Source organism: Carcharhinus amblyrhynchos, unplaced genomic scaffold, assembly GCF_965287045.1.
Source record: "Carcharhinus amblyrhynchos unplaced genomic scaffold, sCarAmb.v2.hapA scaffold_672, whole genome shotgun sequence".
In the NCBI taxonomy this organism is placed as follows: domain Eukaryota; kingdom Metazoa; phylum Chordata; class Chondrichthyes; order Carcharhiniformes; family Carcharhinidae; genus Carcharhinus; species Carcharhinus amblyrhynchos.
Genome location: NW_027650412.1, coordinates 23,990 through 45,212, shown reverse-complemented (window position 1 = coordinate 45,212; position 21,223 = coordinate 23,990). Strand labels below are relative to the sequence as shown.

Genomic DNA, 21,223 nt, shown 5'->3' with positions numbered 1-21,223 from the left:
GGGGAGGAGGGAACGGGGAAGGGGGGAGGAGGGAACGGGGAAGGGGGGAGGAGGGAACGGGGAAGGGGGGAGGAGGGAACGGGGAAGGGGGGAGGAGGGAACGGGGAAGGGGGGAGGAGGGAACGGGGAAGGGGGGAGGAGGGAACGGGGAAGGGGGGAGGAGGGAACGGGGAAGGGGGGAGGAGGGAACGGGGAAGGGGGGAGGAGGGAACGGGGAAGGGGGGAGGAGGGAACGGGGAAGGGGGGAGGAGGGAACGGGGAAGGGGGGAGGAGGGAACGGGGAAGGGGGGAGGAGGGAACGGGGAAGGGGGGAGGAGGGAACGGGGAAGGGGGGAGGAGGGAACGGGGAAGGGGGGAGGAGGGAGCGGGGAGGGGGGGAGAAGGGAGCGGGGAGGGGGGGAGAAGGGAACAGGGAAGGGGGGAGAAGGGAACGGGGAGGGGGGGAGAAGGGAACGGGGAAGGGGGGAGAAGGGAACGGGGAAGGGGGACAGAAGGGAGTGGGGAGGGGGAGGACAGAAGGGAGCAGGGAGGGGGGAGAAGAGAGCGGGGAGGGGGGGACAGGAGGGAGCGGGGAGGGGGAGAAGGGAGCGGGGAAGGGGAGACATGAGGGAGGGAGCGAAGAGGGTGGAGAGGGGGTGAGGGGGAAAGAGAGATGGAGAGAGAGACAGAGAGGGAAGGAGTGAGGCGGGGGAGGGAGGATGGGAATCATGTGTGATCTCCAGGCTCAAGCCGGCCCCGTGCCCCCAGTGGGCCGGCAGGTCGGGGTGAAGGGAGGGGGCGTGAAGATTTTGCGATGCCCCCCACAGTCGCTCACCGCAGCCCCAGCTTCTTCTTCTCCTTCTGTTTCTTCCTCACCACATCCAGATTGCGGTCCCTCCACATGCTCTTCCGTAACTTGATTGGCCGACTGCCCACGTATTTCCCTGCGGAAAAACACGGAGAGGACGGGGTTCAAGCAGCTCTGTACATAATCCACCCTGACCCCCTCGATTAGATTCCAGTCTGTGACTCACTCCCGGGTATCTGTTATTCTATATATAAACCACCCCGAACCCCTCGATTAGATTCCAGTCTGTAACTCACTCCCGGGTATCTGTTATTCTATATATAAACCACCCCGAACCCCTCGATTAGATTCCAGTCTGTAACTCACTCCCGGGTATCTGTTATTCTATATATAAACCACCCTGAACCCCTCGATTAGATTCCAGTCTGTAACTCACTCCCATATGGCCAAATAGGCCAGCTAAAATGGAGATTTAGAAAGCACTCTCTGATAATTCTGCATGGACTAAAACAGCAGGCTGCATTCTAAAGGACAGAGATAATAGGCTGTGGCTTAAATGATTAAATACACAGGATAGAGGCCATTTCCTGGACAAAAGGGACTTTCCGGTCAAACAGACTTGTTTACCAGACACAGGGAAGCCTTAACGTCTGTTGTGGGTAAAATGTTAGAATCCGTCATCAAGGAGAAAATAGCGAGGCATCTTGAGGAGAATTATTTGATAGAGCAGACGCAGCATGGTTTCGTTAAGGGGAAGTCGTGTCTGACAAATTTATTGGAGTTTTATGAGGATGTGTCTAGGGCGGTGGATAGAGGAGAGCCGGTGGATGTGGTCTTTCTTGATTTTCAGACGGCGTTTGATAAGGTGCCTCACAAGAGGTTATTGCAGAAGGTAAGGGGACATGGAGTTGGGGGTAGGGTGTTAGCGTGGATAGAGGATTGGTTGTCAAATAGGAGGCAGAGAGTGGGGGTCAATGGGTGCTATTCGGATTGGCGGTTGGTGACTAGTGGAGTGCCCCAGGGGTCGGTGCATGAGTCACAAAAACTCAGCCTGCAGGTGCAGCAGGTGGTCAGGAAGGCGAATGGGATGCTGGCCTTCATAGCGAGGGGGATTGAATATAAAAGTAGGGAGGTCTTGCTGCAGCTGTATAGGGCACTGGTGAGGCTGCAGCTGGAGTACTGTGTGCAGTTTTGGTCGCCGCACTTACGCAAGGATATTTTGGCCTTGGAGGGAGTGCAGAGGAGGTTTACTAGGCTGATACCGGAGTTGAGGGGGTTGAACTATGAGGAGAGGCTGAATAAACTAGGCTTGTACTCGTTAGAGTTTAGAAGAATGAGGGGAGATCTCACTGAGACATGTAAGATGATGAATGGGATGGTTAGGATAGAGGTGGAGAGACTCTTCCCGCTCAGAAAGGACAGTAGGACTAGGGGGCACAGCCTCAAGATAAAGGGGGGGGGGGGGGAGCGGTTTAGAACGGAGTTGAGGAAGAACTTCTTCACTCAAATGGTGGTGAATCTCTGGAATTCTCTGCCCATTGAAGTGGTGGAGGCTGCCTCGCTAAATATTTTTAAGAAGCGGGTTGATGGGTTTTTGATAAGAGAGGGGATTAAGGGTTATGGGGAGAGGGCGGGAAAGTGGAACTGAGTCGCGACAGATCAGCCATGATCTTATTGAATGGCGGGGCAGGCTCGAGGGGCTAGATGGCCTACTCCTGCTCCTATTTCTTATGTTCTTAACCCCTTATTGGGAGGGGGGTGTGTGACCTACGTGCCTCCAGCATCTACAAACATGGCCGTTGGGGTTACATGATGTGGAGATGCCGGCGTTGGACTGGGGTGGGCACAGTAAGAAGTCTCAACACCGGGATAAAGTCCAACAGGTTTATTTGATAGCACTAGCTTTCAGAACGCTGCTCCTTCATCAGGTGAGTGCAAATTCTGTTCACAAACAGGGCAGATAAAGACACAAACTCAATTTACAAAATAATGATTAGAATGTGAGTCTTTACAGCTAATCAAGTCTTAAAGGCGCAGACAATGTGAGTGGAGAGAGGGTTAAGCTCAGGTTAAAGAGATGTGTATCGTCTCCAGACAGGACAGTTAGTGAGATTTTGCAAGCCCAGGCAAGTCGTGGGGGTTACAGATAGTGCAACAGGCACCCAAGATCTCGGTTGAGGCTGTCCTCATGTGTGCAGAACTTGGCTATCAGTCTCTGCTCAGTGACTGTGCTGTCGTGTGTTGTGAAGGAGAAAGCTTACCTGATGATCAGTGGCTGAATGCCTGTGACCGCTGAGGTGTTCCCCAACAGTTAGAGAACATTCTTGCCTGGTGATTGTCAAGTTCATTCATCCGTTGTTGTAGTGTCTGCATGGTCTCCCCAATGTACCAGGCCTCGGGACATCCTTTCCTGCAGCATATCAGGTAGACAACATTGGCCGAGTTGACCTGGTGGATGGTGTTCTCACATGAGATGATGGCATCCATGTCGATGATCCGGCATGTCTTGCAGAGGTTGCTGTGGCAGTGTTGTGTGGTGTCGTGGTCACTGTTCTCCTGAAGGCTGGGTAGTTTGCTGTGAACAATGGTCTGTTTGAGGTTGTGCAGTTGTTTGAAGGCAAGAAGTGGGGGTGTGGGGATGGCCTTAGTGAGATGTTCGTCTTCATCAATGATATGTTGAAGACACTGGAGAAGATGTTGCAGCTTCTCCGCGCCGGGGAAGTACTGGACAACCAAGGGTACTCTGTCCGCCTTGTCCCGTGTTTGTCTTCTGAGGAGGTTGGTTTTTAGCTGCGGCGCATCGGAACTGTCGATCAGTGAGTTGAGGACCATATCCTGTTCTGATGAGGGCACCTTTCAGTGTCTGGAGGTGTCTGTTGTGATCCTCCTCATCTGAGCAGATCCTGTGTATATGGAGGGCTTGTCCATAGGGGATGGCTTCTTTAACATGTTTAGGGTGGAAGCTGGAGAAGTGGAGCATTGTGAGGTTACCTGTGGGCTTGCGGTACAGTGAGGTGCTGAGGTGACCGTCCTTGATGGAGATGTGTGTGTCCAAGAATGTAACCGATTCCGGAGAGTAGCCCATGGTGAGTCTGATGGTGGGATGGAACTTGATGATGTCATCATATAGTTGTTTCAGTGATTATTCACCATGAGTCTAAAGAAAGAAAATATCATTGATGTATCTAGTGTATAGCATTGGTTGAAGGTCCTGTGTGGTGAAGAAGTCTTGTTCGAACCTGTGCATGAAGACGTTGGCATATTGAGGTGTGAATTTGGTCCCCATGGCTGTTCCGTGTGTCTGGATGAAGAACTGATTGTTGAAGGTGAAGACATTGTGGCCCAGGATAAAGTGGATGAGTTGTAAAATTGCATCTGGAAACTGGCAGTTGTCGGTGTTGAGTACTGAGGCTGTTGCAGCAATGCCATCGTTGTGGGGGATGTTGGTGTAGAGCGCTGAGACATCCATTGTGATGAGGAGTGTCCCTGGTTCAACTGCTCCACGTGTGCTGAGTTTCTGTAGGAAGTCCGTAGTGTTGCGACAAAAGCTGGGGGTTCTTTATACAATGGGTTTCAGGATGTCCTCGACGTAGCCGGAGAGGTTCTCGCGCAGGGTCCCATTGCCAATACGATGGGACGGCCGGGTGTGTTTGCCTTGTGTATCTTCGGGAGGTTTATCTTGAAACTGCCAATCTCCAGATGTAATTTTACAACTCATCAGCTTCATCCTGGACCACAACATCTTCATCTTCAACAACCAGTTCTTCATCCAGACACACGGAACAGCCATGGGGACCAAATTCGCACCTCAATATGGCAACACCTTCATGCACAGGTTTGAACAAGACTTTTTCACCACACAGGACCTTCAACTGATACATCAGATACTGGACTCATGGTGAACAATCACTGAAACAACTATATGATGATATCAACAAGTTCCATCCCACCATCAAACTCACCGTGGACTATTCTCCGGAATTGGTTACATTCTTGGACACATGCATCTCCATCAAGGATGGTCACCTCACAGTACTGCAAGCCCACAGAGAACCTCACAATGCTCCACTTCTCCAGCTTCCACCCTAAACATGTTAAAGAAGCCATCCCCTATTAGTAGGCCCCCCCTGTATACACAAGATCTGCTCAAGTGAGGAGGATCGCAACAGACACCTCCAGATGCTAAAAGATGCCCTCATGAGAAGAGGATATGGCGCTCAACTCATCGATTGACTGTTCTAATGGACCACAGCGAAAAACTGCACTGACCTCCTCAGGAGAGGAACATGGGACACGGTGGACGGAGTACCCTTTGTCGTCCAGTACTTCTCCGGAGCAGAGAAGCTACGACATCTTCTCCGGAGCCTTCTACACATCTTCAATGAAGACGAACATCTTGCCAGGGCCAACCCCATACCCCCCACTTCTTGCCTTCAAACAACCGCACAACGTCAAACGGACCGCTGTCTGCAGTAAACTACCCAACCTTCAGGAGAACAGTGACCACGACACCACACAACCCTGCCGCAGCAACCTCTGCAAGACATGCCGGATCATCGACATGGATGCCACAATCTCACGTGAGAACACCATCCACCAGGTACACGGTACATACTCTTGCAACTCAGCCAACGTTGTCTATCTGATACACTGCTGGAAAGGATGTCCCGAGGCCTGGTACATTGGGGAGATCATGCAGACACTACGACAACGCATAAATGAACACCACTCGACAGTCACCTGGCAGGAAGATCGTCTTCCAGTTGGGGAACATTTCAACGGTCATGGGCATTCAGCCTCTGATCTTCGGGTAAACTTTCTCCAAGGCGGCCTTCATGACACACGACAGCACAGAGTCGCTGAGCAGAGACTGATAGCCAAGTTCCGCACACATGAGGACGGCCTCAACCGGGATCTTGGGTTCATGTCACACTATCTGTAACCCCCATGACTTGCCTGGGCTTGTAAAATCTCACTAACTGTCCTGTCTGGAGACAATACACATCACGTTAACCTGTGCTTAACCCTCTCTCCACTCACATTGTCTGTACCTTTAAGACTTGATTACCTGTAAAGACTCACATTCCAACCATTATCTTGTAATTGAGTTTGTGTCTTTATATGCCCTGTTTGTGAACAGAATTTGCACTCACCTGACAAAGGGGCAGCGCTCCGAAAGCTTGTGGCTTGTTCTACCAAATAAACCTGTTGGACTTTAACCTGGTGTGGGGAACACTGCCAGAGACTGGTGTGGCAGCACCTTATTGGAACTTTATCGATCAGGGTGATCAAGTCCTGATCAACTGATTGGCAATAGCCAAAAAGGGACGTGAAAACCAACTGGGTGTAAAGGGTGTCATGCAAAAGAAGAATCCCTCTCTCTGACCCCATGAACAAGCTACAACAACAGTGACCATCACCATCATCGACCAGCACGAAGAGAGACACCACACCCGAGAGGGAAGGAAGACCAGAGCCAGAGTATCAGACCTGACCAAAGGACCAGATTACGCAGAGGGCAACAGAGATCAGCACAGATGAAGGCCAATATCTGCCTGGGTACTTGCCAGTCACGCAAAGTTAAATCAAGGTCTGGTAATGGACTCGAACTTTAGTATTTCTGTAAGATAACTCAATGTTGATTGGATGGGTGATGAGTAATTGTGTAAATAAATATTGTTGTATGAACAAGAACTCTACTCGCAATTCTTTGTCCGCCACATAAGGGTTAAAACAGACTGTGTGGCAGGCACAATAGCGGGTATCTGTTATTCTATATATAAACCACCCCGAACCCCTCGATTAGATTCCAGTCTGTAACTCACTCCCGGCTATCTGTTATTCTATATATAAACCACCCCGAACCCCTCGATTAGATTCCAGTCTGTAACTCACTCCCGGCTATCTGTTATTCTATATATAAACCACCCCGAACCCCTCGATTAGATTCCAGTCTGTAACTCACTCCCGGCTATCTGTTATTCTATATATAAACCACCCCGAACCCCTCGATTAGATTCCAGTCTGTAACTCACTCCCGGCTATCTGTTATTCTATATATAAACCACCCCGAACCCCTCGATTAGATTCCAGTCTGTAACTCACTCCTGGGTATCTGTTATTCTATATATAAACCACCCCGAACCCCTCGATTAGATTCCAGTCTGTAACTCACTCCCAGCTATCTGTTATTCTATATATAAACCACCCAGAGCTCCTGGTCAGATTGCGGTGTGTCGCTCTCTCGCAGAGATTCTGTGCGGTATGTTACTGTGCCCAGACTCACCGTTCATCTCCCTCATCGCCCGAACGTAATCGTTGGGGTCTTTGAAGCTGACAAAACCATAGCCCTTGGTCTTTCCGGTGCGTTTGTCTCGGATCACCTTGGCTTTGAGGAAGGACTGATACTTGCTGAAGGCCCGGGCCAAGATGTCGTCATTCACCTCATTCCCCAGGTCACCACAGAAGATCCGGAAATCGTCTGCAAAGGGGAAAGAAACAGCTCATTACATCTGTCCGTCCCAACAGAGGCGATAGGTGGTTGCTGCCTCGTGGGATCTTGCTGTACATGAAGAAGTCTCTGCGGTTACACTGCTGTGGGATCTTGCTGTGCCTGGAGGCGTCTCTGTGGTTATGCTGCTGGGGGATCGTGCTGTGGCTGGAGGGGTTGCTATCTCTGCTACACTGTGGTGGGATCTTGCTGTGCCTGGAGGGGTTGCTATCTCTGCTACACTGCTGTGGGATCTTGTTGGGCCTAAAGGGCTCTCTGTGGTGACATTGCTGTGGGATCTTGCTGTGGCTGGAGGGGTTGCTATCTCTGCTACACTGCGGTGGGATCTTGCTGTGCCTGGAGGGGTTGCTATCTCTGCTACACTGCAGTGGGATCTTGCTGTGCCTGGAGGGGGTGCTGTCCCTGCTACACTGCTGTGGGATCTTGCTGTGCCTGGAGGGGGTGCTGTCTCTGCTGCACTGCCGTGGGATCTTGCTGTGCCTGGAGGGGGTGCTGTCTCTGCTGCACTGCAGTGTGGGATCTTGTTGTGCCTGGAGGGGGTGCTGTCTCTGCTGCACTGCCGTGGGATCTTGCTGTGCCTGGAGGGGGTGCTGTCTCTGCTGCACTGCAGTGTGGGATCTTGCTGTGCCTGGAGGGGGTGCTGTCTCTGCTGCACTGCGGTGTGGGAGGCAGTGCAGGGGGAGGGAGGTTCAGTTGGGTTCGTATGGGGAGTTCCCTACCCGCTGGGGGTGAGGGGACAGCCTCGATGGCTGGACTCTGCGTCTAACACAATCACCAGCTCATCAGCCAATCTGCCAAACCCACAGCCCTCAACCTACTGAAACATCCAGTTCGTGTGAGCTTCCCAACGTCAACACGTTTCCCCCCACCTTCTCCCCCAGGATTTACTCACCGTGTTCCCATTCCAGCAGGCTGGGATCCTCCCAGGATATTCCAGCCGCGGTCCGGATACACCGCTTTGTCCTCTCCTGCTTACTCTTCTTTTTGTCTTCGGTCACCACCTCCCCGACCTGGAGGGATATATCAGGAAATTTAGAGGCTGGATCCCAGAGGAAACTGGACAGTGATCAGGAACAGGAACCCTGGCTGATTTCCCCTCTCTCTCTCTAACTCAGGGGTCACTGGACAGGGATCAGGAGCAGGAACCCTGGCTGATTTCCCCCCTCTCTCTCTCTCTAACCCAGGGATCACTGGACAGTGATCAGGAGCAGGAACCCTGGCTGATTTCCCCTCTCTCTCTCTAACCCAGGCATGACAAGAAGCAGGGAGAGCAAAAGTTGGTACTGGGAAAGTTGCTGGAGTCCATTATCAAAGATTTCAAATCTCGGTACTTGGAAGGCAGTGGGATAATCAGACAAAATCAGCATGGATTTACAGAAGGGATATTATGCTTGACGAATCCATTAGAATTCTTTGAGGATGTAACGAGTAGAGTTGCCCGAGGAGAACCAGTGGATGGGGTTTATTTACACTTTCAGAAGGCTTTCGACAAGGTCTCATGTAACAGACTACTGTGTAAAGTTAAAGCACATGGGATTGCGGGTAATGTCTCGAGATGGACAGAAAGCTGGTTAGCAGATAGGAAGCAAAGAGTTGGCATAAATGGGTCTTTTTCTGATTGGCAGTCAGTGAGTAGTGGGATTCCGCAGGGATCTGTGCTGGGACTCCCAACTGTTCACAGTATAAATGATTTGGAAGAGGAAACTGAAGGTGTTATCTTCAAATTGGAGATGATACAAAGTTGGGTGGGAGGGTGAGCTGTGAGGAGGATGCAGAGATGCTTCAGTGTGATTTGGACAGGCTGAGTGTGTGGGTATCTGCATGGCAGATGCAGTATAATGTGGATAAACATGAGGTTATCCACTTTGGGAACAATAATAGGAAGACAGATTATTACTGGAATGGGTGTAAATTGAGAGAGGCGGATACTCAGCGAGACCTTGGCGTCCTCGTGCATCAGTCACTGAAAGTAAGCGTGCAGGTACAGCAGGCAGTAAAGAAGGGAAATGGTATGTTAGCCTTCACAGCGAGAGGATTTGAGAGATAGGGATAGGGATGTTTTGCTGCAATTGTACAGGGTGTTGGTGAGGCCACACCTGGAGTATTGTGTGTGGTTTTGGTCTCCTTATCTGAGGAAGGATGTCCTTGCTATAGAGGGAGCACAGCGAAGGTTTTCCAGGCTGATTCCTGGGATGGCAGGTCTGTCTTATGTGGAGAGACTAAGTGGGTTAGGATTATATTCACTGGAGTTTGGAAGAGTGAGAGGGGATCTGATAGAAACTTATAAAATTCACATAGGGTTAGACAGGGTCGATTCAGAAAGAATGTTCCCGATGGTGGGGAGAGTCCAGAACTAGGGGTCAGAGTTTGAGGATAAGGGGTAAACCTTTTAGAACTGAGATGAGGAGAAACTTCTTCACCCAGAGGGTGGGGAATGTGTGGAATTCACTCCCACAGGAAGGAGCTGAGGAGAAAACGCTGTGAGATTTCAGGAAGAAATTAGATTTCACTCTTGGGGCGAAAGGGATTGAGGGATATGGGGGGGAGGGGGGGGATCAGGATATCGAATTTGATGATTAGACATGATCGTAATGAATGGTGCAGCAGGCTTGAAGGGTCAAATGGCCTCCTCCTGCTTCTTGTCTAACAGTCAGAGAGTGAGGAGAATGAGAGCGATTCCAGCCTGCACCATGGCCTGTGATGAGGAGAGCAGAGTGTTCACATGAAAGAATATATGTGTGGATATACAGTTCAGTTTGTTTATAAGGGTCATAAGTAGGCTTACATTAAGACTTCAGTGAAGTTAGTGAAAATCCTGTAGTACACCGAGGAAGAATTTAACATAGCCAATACCTCCTAACTCACACATCTTTGGACACAAAGGGGCAATTTATCATGGCCAATCCACCCTAACCTGCACATCTTTGGACTGTGGGAGGAAACCGAAGGAAACCCATGCAGACACGGGGAGAATGTGCACACAGACAGTGACCCAAGCCGGGAATTGAACCCGGGTCCCTGGCACTGTGAGACAGCAGTGCTAACCCACTGTGTCACCGTGCCCCTGGGAATCGAACCCGGGTCCTTGGCGCTGTGAGACAGCAGTGCTAACCCACTGTGTCACCGTGCCCCCAGGAATCGAACCCGGGTCCCTGGCGCTGTGAGGCAGCAGTGCTAACCCACTGTGTCACCGTGCCCCCGGGAATCGAACCCGGGTCCCTGGCGCTGTGAGACAGCAGTGCTAACCCGCTGTGTCATCGTGCCCCCGGGAATCGAACCCGGGTCCCTGGTGCTGTGAGGCAGCAGTGCTAACCCACTGTGTCACCGTGCCCCCTGGGAATCGAACCCGGGTCTCTGGCGCTGTGAGACAGCAGTGCTAACCCACTGTGCCACCATGCTGCCCTTGTACAATGGGGCAATGTTTCAGAGCCTCACAAAGAAGGCTGAAATATATTCACCAGGGACTGCGGAGGAGGTTATTTGAGGAAGCGTTCCAAATCGTACAGCTCCCACCTGTCAAAGCACAGTGAGGAATTCCGTTCAGCATCAATGCTGACATTGTTAATACCAAAAGGTCAGGGTTGTGAAAAACAGCAACTCAAAAGCAGAAAATCCAGCACATGGGAATTTCCAGAGAGGTCCGACCCACCCCCTCCCCCCCGAGACATCCCGAACCATTCAATCCTCAGTGAAGGGTTTTGTTTAAAGGGAGGTCAGTGTTGTAACGTCGGGAAGACAGTGAACAATCCACGCACAGCAAGATCCCACAGACAGCACAGTGATAACTGGCCGTGCCACAGGATGGACTGTGGGGAGAGATTACGCGTGTGCGACGCTCCTCAGAGGCTCAGTCTTAGTAGCTCATGGGTGTTATGAGGGGCGGTCCCTCCAGCCATTCTCCTCTCCCTCCTTACCTCGACATGTGGAGGCTCTGCCTCGGGCAGGGTGGGTCCAATCAGACTGTCGTCCGTGCTCATCGGGTCCTTCTCCTCTAACAACGGCGGCAAGTGAGGCTCAGGGATCTCCACCTGCGGGGACGGGGGGGGGGACATCAGTGCGAGACATGCACGCGCACGCAGAGAGAGGCGCTCGCGCACGCAGAGGCAGACACACACACACACACACACACAGAGGCGCTCTTACACACACACACACACACACACACACACACACACATACACACACACATACACACACACACACCCCCACACACACAGAGGCACTCTTACACACACATACACATGGATGCACACAGGACTGGCCAGTGAAGAGCAGTGACTCACCTCTTTAGGTTTGACTACAGGGGGTCTGTAGACGGTGGGTGCAGCCTGGATAATGGTCAGGTTTACCTTGGGAACGGGCTGCATTACAGGCGGGTGAACAGGCATCAGGGGAGGGAGCTGGTTCACCTGTGGGAGGAGGGAAATAACATGCATCAGTGCACAGCACCAGGCCACTCAGCCCATCTGCCCCATGCTGTTGTTCCAGTTCCACATGAGCCGTCTCCCACCTGCCTGTTCAACCCCCCACTCCCATCTCCTTCCATTTGTTTCTCCCTCAATGCTTATCCAGCCTCTTCCCTTAGAAACACATCAATACTATTCACCATCCCCCCCCCACTCCCCATGGGAGTGAGTCCCACACTCTCCCCACTCCCCTTGGGAGCCAGTCCAACATTCTCCCCACTCCCTCGGGAAAGATGTTTCTCCTGAATTCCCCAATGGATTTATTACAGCGTCCAAGTCAGACCGCAAGTCTAACCCGAAAACTGACCTCATTGATACTGGAACAGTGCACAGTGCTCCGAGTGTGGGTCTAACTGAGGGATATGGAGACCGGAACTGTGCACAGTGCTCCGAGTGTGGGTCTAACTGAGGGATATGGAGACTGGAACTGTGCACAGTGCTCCGAGTGTGGGTCTAACCGAGGGATATGGAGACTGGAACTATGCACAGTGCCCCGAGTGTGGGTCTAACTGAGGGATATGGAGACCGGAACTGTGCACAGTGCTCCGAGTGTGGGTCTAACCGAGGGATGTGGAGACTGGAACTGTGCACAGTGCCCCGAGTGTGGGTCTAACCGAGGGATATGGAGACCGGAACTGTGCACAGTGCTCCGAGTGTGGGTCTAACCGAGGGATATGGAGACTGGAACTGTGCACAGTGCTCCGAGTGTGGGTCTAACCGAGGGATATGGAGACCGGAACTGTGCACAGTGCTCCGAGTGTGGTCTATCCTGGGTTTGAAATGATCTTTTTTACAATAATTTCCCATCGGAAATGAATCCCGAAGCTAGCTGTGTGCTTACTGGTTAATGTAATTGACAATTCATGGTGAGATCTGAGTTCATAGAGTTACAGAGGTTTACAGCAGGGAAACAGTCCCTTCGGCCCAACTTGTCCAAGCTGCCCTCTTTTTTTACACCCAAAAGATTGTCCCAGTTGCCCACATTTTGCCCATATCCCTCTATACTCATCTTACCCATGAAACTATCTAAATGCTTTTTAAAAGACAAAATTGTACCCACCTCTACTACTGCCTCTGGCAGCTTGTTCCAGACAGTCACCACCCTCTGTGTGAAAAAATTGCCCCCTGGACCCTTTTGTGTCTCTCCCCTCTCACCTTAAACCTCTGCCCTCTAGTTTTAGACTCCCCTACCTTTGGGAAAAGATATTGACTGTCTAGCTGATCTGTGCCCCTCATTATTTTACAGACCTCTATAAGATCACCCCTCAGCCTCCTACGCTCCAGAGAAAAAAGTCCCAGTCTATCCAGCCTCTCCTTATAACTCAATCCATCAAGTCCCGGTAACATCCTAGTAAATCTTTTCTGCACTCTTTCTAGTTTAATAATATCCTTTCTATAATAAGGTGACCAGAACTGTACACAGTATTCCAAGTGTGGCCTTACCAATGTCTTGTACAACTTCAACAAGACGTCCCAACTCCTGTATTCAATGTTCTGACCGATGAAACCAAGCATGCCGAATGCCTTCTTCACCACTCTGTCCACCTGTGACTCCACTTTCAAGGAGCTATGAACCTGTACCCCTAGATCTCTTTGTTCTGTAACTCTCCCCAATGCCCTACCATTAACTGAGTAAGTCCTGCCCTGTTTCAATCGACCAAAATACATCACCTCACATTTATCTAAATTAAACTCCATCTGCCATTCGTCAGCCCACTGGCCCAACTGATCAAGATCCCGTTGCAATTGGAGATAACTTTCTTCACTGTCCACTATGCCACCAATCTTGGTGTCATCTACAAACTTACTAACCCTGCCTCCTATATTCTCATCCAAAACATTAATATAAATGGCAAATAACAGTTGTCCCAGCACTGATCCCTGAGTTGCTGCAAGGTCTCGCTTCTCTGGGGTGGGGGGATTTGTGGGAGGGGCGGTGGGCAGGATTACACTCACGTTGGAATATCGGACAGGATGCATCGGTCCCATTGGTGGAGGGGGAGCCATCGGATGGCCCATCATGAGAGGGGGAGGGGTCCGCATCGGAGGTCCCATCAGCGGAGGAGGGGGTGGGGGTCTCATCGGAGGGATCCTGGGAACAGCTGCAAAGGGAACAAGAATGAGAATCGTTAACCATCCAGGGCAAGATTCAATAAATACAAACATCTATCAGAGCATGGGCAATGGACATAACAAATAACAGATACCCGGGAGTAAGTTACAGGCTGGAATCTAATCGAGGGGTTCGGGGTGGTTTATATATAGAATAACAGATACCCGGGAGTGAGTTACAGACTGGAATCTAATCGAGGGGTTCGGGGTGGTTTATATATAGAATAACAGATACCCGGGAGTGAGTTACAGACTGGAATCTAATCGAGGGGTTCGGGGTGGTTTATATATAGAATAACAGATACCCGGGAGTGAGTTACAGACTGGAATCTAATCGAGGGGTTCGGGGTGGTTTATATATAGAATAACAGATACCCGGGAGTGAGTTACAGACTGGAATCTAATCGAGGGGTTCGGGGTGGTTTATATATAGAATAACAGATACCCGGGAGTGAGTTACAGACTGGGATCTAATTGAGGGGTTTTGCGTGTTATGTATATAACACTGGGATACAGTACGGGGGGGGGGGGGGACGGGTCTGTCACTGTATAACACTGGGGTACAGTGCTGGTGGGGGTGAGTCTGTGTCTGTATTACACTAGGGGACAGTATAACACTGGGGCTGCTGCTGTGTGATGTGTATCTGTACCTGGTCTCTGTAATACATGAGGAACGAAGACGGGTCTGACAATGGGAGCCTGTCTCGGAGGTGGCATTGCTGTAGAGAGAGGAAAGAACGTGCATCAGGAGCTGGTCAAACATATTTCAGTCTCAATGTTAGCCACAGCACTTCCATTACCGGGCAGAGTCACAGGCTGGCAGATAATCCGGGTTCACAATTCTGAGAATGGTACCTCTCCATGGGAACCATACATACCCCCATCCAACCCAAAAACAGCAGCTCATTTGATCTGATATTGTCACATGTATTAACAAACAGTGAAAAGTATTGTTTCTTGCACGCTATACAGAGAAAGCATTCCGTTCATAGAGAAGGAAGGGAGAGGGTGCAGAATGTGGTGTTACAGTCACAGCGAGGGTGTAGAGAAAGATCAACTTAATGCGAGGTAGGTCCATTCAATGAGGGAGCGCCGCACTGTCAGAGGGTCAGTGCTGAGGGAGTGCCGCACTGTCAGGGGGTCAGTGCTGAGGGAGTGCCGCACTGTCAGAGGGTCAGTGCTGAGGGAGTGCCACACTGTCAGAGGGTCAGCGCTGAGGGAGCGCCGCACTGTCAGAGGGTCAGCGCTGAGGGAGCGCCGCACTGTCAGAGGGTCAGTGCTGAGGGAGCGCTGCACTGTCAGAGGGTCAGTGCTGAGGGAGCGCCGCACTGTCAGAGGGTCAGTGCTGAGGGAGTGCCGCACTGTCAGAGGGTCAGTGCTGAGGGAGTGCCGCACTGTCAGAGGGTCAGTGCTGAGGGAGCGCCGCACTGTCAGAGGGTCAGTGCTGAGGGAGTGCCGCACTGTCAGAGGGTCAGTGCTGAGGGAGCGCCGCACTGTCAGAGGGTCAGTGCTGAGGGAGTGCCGCACTGTCAGAGGGTCAGTGCTGAGGGAGTGCCGCACTGTCAGAGGGTCAGTGCTGAGGGAGTGCCGCACTGTCAGAGGGTCAGTACTGAGGGAGTGCCGCACTGTCAGAGGGTCAGTGCTGAGGGAGTGCCGCACTGTCAGAGGGTCAGTGCTGAGGGAGTGTCGCACTGTCAGAGGGTCAGTGCTGAGGGAGTGCCGCACTGTCAGAGGGTCAGTGCTGAGGGAGTGCCGCACTGTCACAATCTTTGTTGTGCCAGTTCAGGGTAAGTTATCATCATCTGTCCCCACCTCCAGCTTTTGTTTCATTGAAACATTCAGTGTAACGCTGGCACAGTGGGTTAGCGCTGCTGCCTCACAGCGCCAGGGATCTGGGTTTGATTCCTGGCTTGGGTTGCTGTCTGTGCGGAGTCTGCACCTTCTCCCGTGTCTGCGTGGGTTTCCTCCGGATGCTCCGGTTTCCTCCCACAGTTCAAAGCTATATAGGGTTAGGATGGATTGGCCGTTCTAAAGTTATCCCTTAGCATCCTGGGATGTGTGAAATTTGTTATTCTTTTCTTTGTTATGATGCGTGCGAGAGTTTTGACAGACCGCTTCCTGTATTTGAACCTGGAAGAGGATTTTCTTTGTTCAAATGCCATGTTTCCCGAGGCAGAGAGTAAAAACAGTCTGATTAAAAACTGTAACTGAATCCCACCAAGCAACCCACACCAAGCAGGGAGAGGCTGGAGGCAAACTGAACGCACGCAAGGCTGGGTGTTTTCACTGTGAATGAGCAGGGATCAGGGCCAAACTCAGGCATTCCGAGGATGTGGGACAGAGGGGGGAAGGGGGACAGAGTGGGGAGGGGGAGGGGTGACGGAGGGGGGGAGGGGGGATGGGGGACAGGGATGGGGGACGGAGGGACGGGGGGGGAGGGGGGGAGGGAGGGAGCGAGGGACGGAGGGAGCAAGGGACGGAGGGAGCGAGAGGGAGCGAGCGAGGGACGGAGGGGGGAGGGAGGGAGCGAGGGACGGAGGGGGGAAGTGAGGGACGGAGGGGGGAGGGAGGGAGCGAGGGACGGAGGGGGGAGGGAGGGAGCGAGGGACGGAGGGGGGAGGGAGGGAGCGAGGGACGGAGGGGGGAGGGAGGGAGCGAGGGACGGAGGGGGGAGGGAGGGAGCGAGGGACGGAGGGGGGAGGGAGGGAGCGAGGGATGGAGGGGGGAGGGAGGGAGCGAGGGACGGAGGGGGGAGGGAGGGAGCGAGGGATGGAGGGGGGATGGAGGGAGCGAGGGACGGAGGGGGGAGGGAGGGACGGGGGGAGGGAGGGAGCGAGGGACGGAGGGGGGAGGGAGGGAGCGAGGGACGGAGGGGGGAGGGAGGGAGCGAGGGACGGAGGGGGGAGGGAGGGAGCGAGGGAGGGAGGGAGCGAGGGACGGAGGGGGGAGGGAGGGAGCGAGGGACGGAGGGGGGAGGGAGGGAGCGAGGGACGGAGGGGGGAGGGAGGGAGCGAGGGACGGAGGGGGGAGGGAGGGAGCGAGGGACGGAGGGGGGAGGGAGGGAGCGAGGGACGGAGGGGGGAGGGAGGGAGCGAGGGACGGAGGGGGGAGGGAGGGAGGGAGCGAGGGACGCAGGGGCGGAGGGGGAGGGAGGGAGCGAGGGATGGAGCGAGGGATGGAGCGAGGGGGAGGGAGGGAGCGAGGGACGGAGGGGGGAGGGAGGGAACGAGGGACGGAGGGGGGAGGGACGGAGGGGGGAGGGAGCGAGCGAGGGACGGAGGGGGGAGGGAGCGAGCGAGGGACGGAGGGGGGAGGGAGCGAGCGAGGGACGGAGGGGGGAGGGAGCGAGCGAGGGACGGAGGGGGGAGGGAGCGAGCGAGGGACGGAGGGGGGAGGGAGCGAGGGTTGAGGTTGAGAGCGGGAACACCAGCTCCGAGGCCTCCAGCAGTTGCGGGTCAGCCGGCCATACGGCAGTGATTGTGAACGGAGAGGTTTGTCCCGAGTCGGGACACTGACCTGGTCCCACAAAGGGTGACGGGGGCCCCAGAACTGGTGGCATCACAGTGGCTGCGGCAGCGGCTCGAGCCTCCAGACTCTGCTGCACCTACCGAGGGCGGGATAGAGAGAGACGCGGTTAGAATACTGAACAGCACACATATCAGCTTAAAGCATGGAGCAGCTCGAGGGGCTGAATGGCCTCCTCCTGTTCCTGTGTAACAGGCTCGAGGGGCTGAATGGCCTCCTCCTGTTCCTGTGTAACAGGCTCGAGGGGCTGAATGGCCTCCTCCTGTTCCTGTGTAACAGGCTCGAGGGGCTGAATGGCCTCCTCCTGTTCCTGTGTAACAGGCTCGAGGGGCTGAATGGCCTCCTCCTGTTCCTGTGTAACAGGCTCTTTTTAACAACCACGAACTCCAGCGTGTCGCACCATCACGGGCACAGACACCCCAGGCCAATGCATCGTGTCTTACCTGCCGATACGTGTTGGTTCCAATGATGGGGCGGGCCACTGGCACTGGAATGAGTGCCACGGGCACGGTGTCGGGCGCTGCTGTGACAGCTGGGGTGGAGACTGGCGCCCCTAACACCTCCTGCTCGAAGCTGTGGACAGAGAAAGGGATCAATGAGAGATGCTCACTGCTGGCGCACAATTCCACACACCGTACACTCCAAAAAGGACATCAAGGTTTGGGAGAGCGCGCGGGGGGAGAATTACTAGAACGTTCCGGGGGATGAGGGGGGGGTTCAGTTCAGATGGGGAGAAGCTGGGATTGTTCACCTCGGAGCAGAGAAGGTTCAGGGGGAGATTGAATCGAGGTGTTCAGAATCACGAGGGGGAGGGAGGGGGGGTTTGGATGGAGTGAATGAGGAGAAAGTGTTTCCAGTGACAGGAGGCTCGGTAACCAGAGGGGACACAGATTGAAGAGAATCGGGATTTGATTGAGGAGGTCGAAGCTTGAGGGGGTCCGGAACAGAGTGGAGAGGGGAATCCCTGCTGCAGTTGTAAATGCGCCTAGTTTGGTGGCGTTTAAGAGATCCATGGATGTAATGTTCTATAGATACACAGAGAGATCTGGGAGTATCCTTCAAAGTGGCAGCCCAGGTGGAAAAGCACACGGCATCGCATGCCTTCATCGGCTGGGGTGTGAAGCAGTGGCATGATGGGAAAATTGGTCAAGTATTTGGTACAAAATAAGGAAGCTATTCCAAAATGCCAGACCCCTGTAAGACTGACTCCGCATAACTTAAGACATGAATAAGACCAGAGGAAGTCAAGCTGTGTCTAATCTCTGTAAGACCTGATAAGGCTGACTCCACATGACCTCGAGCTGTACGAGTGAGACAAGATATGGTCAGGGATGAAGGAGTCACCGACCACCTTCTGTTCTATCAAAGGACAAGATAAAGGTACAACTAATGAGACAAAGAGTTCTAGAAGGTCTGCAGATTGTACCATGATTTATGACATTGCTTATGACGCTATTACTGATTGAACTCCTGAATAAGCTCTGGTCACACAAACTGATAAGGATTATGTATAAATACTCAATGGATTCTTTATATAAAGGCGGATTCGAGAAAGAATTAGCAAGTTGTAACAACTGCTCTCCAAACTCAAGTTAGTGCCAATACTGCACGCAGTGTTTTGTAAATAAAGATTAATTACTTCATTGGAATTACTTGTTGAATCTTACTGTCACAGTCAAGAAGCAGGGAAATTTCCACTTCAATAGGAGCATCGAGTATAAAAATTGGCAAATTATGTTACAGTTATATAAAACGTTGGTTTGGCCACATTTGGAATACTGTGTCCAATTCTGGTCACCGCGCTACCAGAAGGATGTGGAGGCTTTGGAAAGGGCACAGAAAAGGTTTACCAGGATAGTGCTCTGGTACGGAGGGTATTAGCTATGAGGAGAGGTTGCATACACTGGGATTGTTCTCCCTGGAAAGACGGAGGCTGAGGGGGGAGGGCGACCTGATAGAAGTTTATAAAATTATGAGGTGTATGTATAGGGTAAACAGTTGGAAGCTTTTTCCCCAGGGCAGATATGACAATTACAAGGGGGCACAAGCTCAAGTTAAGGGGGGAAAGGTTCCATGGAGATGTGCGGGGTGGAGGGGGGAGGTTTTTACACAGAGGGTGGTGGGGGCCTGGAATGCACTGCCAAGTGAGGTGGTTGAGGCAGTTATGTTAGCCATACTTAAAACTTATCTGGATAGGCATATGAACAGACGGGGAATAGAGATACAGGTCTGGGTAGGACAATGTAATCAGCGTGGGTCTGGTGAATCAAAGGGCTGTACTGTTCTTTGTTCACTCAAGAAAGGATCAAGAACAAGAGAGCTCAGTCTTGAAACAACAATAGAAAAGAGACAAAGGAAGTTTTTTGTTGTACAGCGAGTGGTTCATGTTTGGAATACACTGGCTGAGATTGTGGTGGAGGCAGATTTAACTGCACCATTCAAAATGGAAATAGACCCTTAGCTCAAAGAAAGGTGGTCTAGAGGAAAAAAGATAATGTTGGGGACCAATCTGCAAAGAGCTAGAAGATGGTTAATGAACTGAATGGCCAACTATCACGCTGTATTTCTGTGTTGAATGTTTCCATAGCAGATTTTTATTAGTGAACTGTATTATGGAGTATGAGACAAAACTGGATTGTCTGCCAGCCTCCAGCTGGTTGACTGGCAAGGTGGGTTTGAGGGGCTGAACGGCCTGTGCTTGTTCCCATCAATGGAGATCAAGTCTCTGAGCTGCTATCCTTCGGCCACAAGGGGGCGACAACCACCCACGTGCGACAGCGCCCTGGACGTCTCTGCGGCCGGCGGCAGTGCGCCTGCGCTGTTAGCCCGCCACAAACAGCGCCCAGGAGCTGTGTGGTCGGTGGCGGGACTGCAAGATAAATCACTGCGCCTGAGCACCCTCCGCAAACAGCGCCCAGGAGCTGTGTGGTCCGTGGCGGCACTGCAGCGCCGACTCATCTGGGAGGGAGCCGCCGCTCTCGACGCGCGTAGCAGGCCGTCCCCACGGGGCTGAGTGGTTTCCGCACTTACAGCGCCATCTCCGCCTCCATCTCCTTCATCTTCTCTTCGCCGGTTTTCAGCCCCGCTCCCGCCCCAGCCGGTGGCGGAGGGGGCGGCGGTCCCGGTGGTGGCGGTGCCGCCATCATCTTCTCCCGGCCTGTGTGTGTCCGCGGCCTCCCAGGCCTCACTTTCCCCCCGCCAAGGAGGCTGCCGAGCCTGGAAAGAGCGGCCCCGCTACCGAGCGCCACCGCCGCCTAGAGGACTCAGCGCCACCCTGGCCTGGAGGACTTAGTGCGTTGCCGCGAGGACTCAGCGCCATCATTGGTCGGGAGGACTCACTGCGCCGCATGGGGGACATGATGTAGAGATGCCGGCGTTAAACACAGTAAGGAGCCTGGTGTTGTGCGAGTTCTTACTGTATTTACCGCCTGGGGGACTCAGCGCCACCACTGGCCTGGAGGAGTCACTGGGCCTCAGCGCCATCACTGGCCTGGAGGACTCACTGCTCCCCCTGCTGCTGCCCTGGAGGACTCGCTGCTCCCCCTGCTGCCCTGAAGGACGCGCTGCTCCCCCTGCTGCCCTGGAGGACGCGCTGCTCCCCCTGCTGCCCTGGAGGACGCGCTGCTCCCCCTGCTGCCCTGGAGGACGGGCTGCTCCCCCTGCTGCCCTGGAGGACTCGCTGCTCCCCCTGCTGCCCTGGAGGACTCACTGCTCCCCCTGCTGCCCTGGAGGACTCGCTGCTCCCCCTGCTGCCCTGGAGGACTCACTGCTCCCCCTGCTGCTGCCCTGGTAATTTGACTGCAGAGGGCATCACAGACCATT

At 53.2% G+C, this 21,223-nt stretch overlaps 1 protein-coding gene across 1 annotated transcript; it reads right to left on the bottom strand.

The window, feature by feature from the left end:
* Nucleotides 1-559: 559 nt before the first annotated feature.
* On the bottom strand, nucleotides 560-20,765 carry rbm42 (RNA binding motif protein 42). The gene is made up of 10 exons (XM_080184318.1): nucleotides 20,432-20,765; nucleotides 17,845-17,974; nucleotides 17,393-17,480; nucleotides 14,527-14,595; nucleotides 13,721-13,866; nucleotides 11,582-11,707; nucleotides 11,213-11,326; nucleotides 8,191-8,308; nucleotides 7,074-7,268; nucleotides 560-923 (listed from the first exon to the last, which is right to left on the bottom strand). Exons 1-10 carry the CDS (start codon nucleotides 20,545-20,547, stop codon nucleotides 811-813), a joined length of 1,215 nt encoding a protein of 404 aa, XP_080040444.1. The 5' UTR covers nucleotides 20,548-20,765; the 3' UTR covers nucleotides 560-810.
* Between the last annotated feature and the right edge of the window lie 458 nt (nucleotides 20,766-21,223).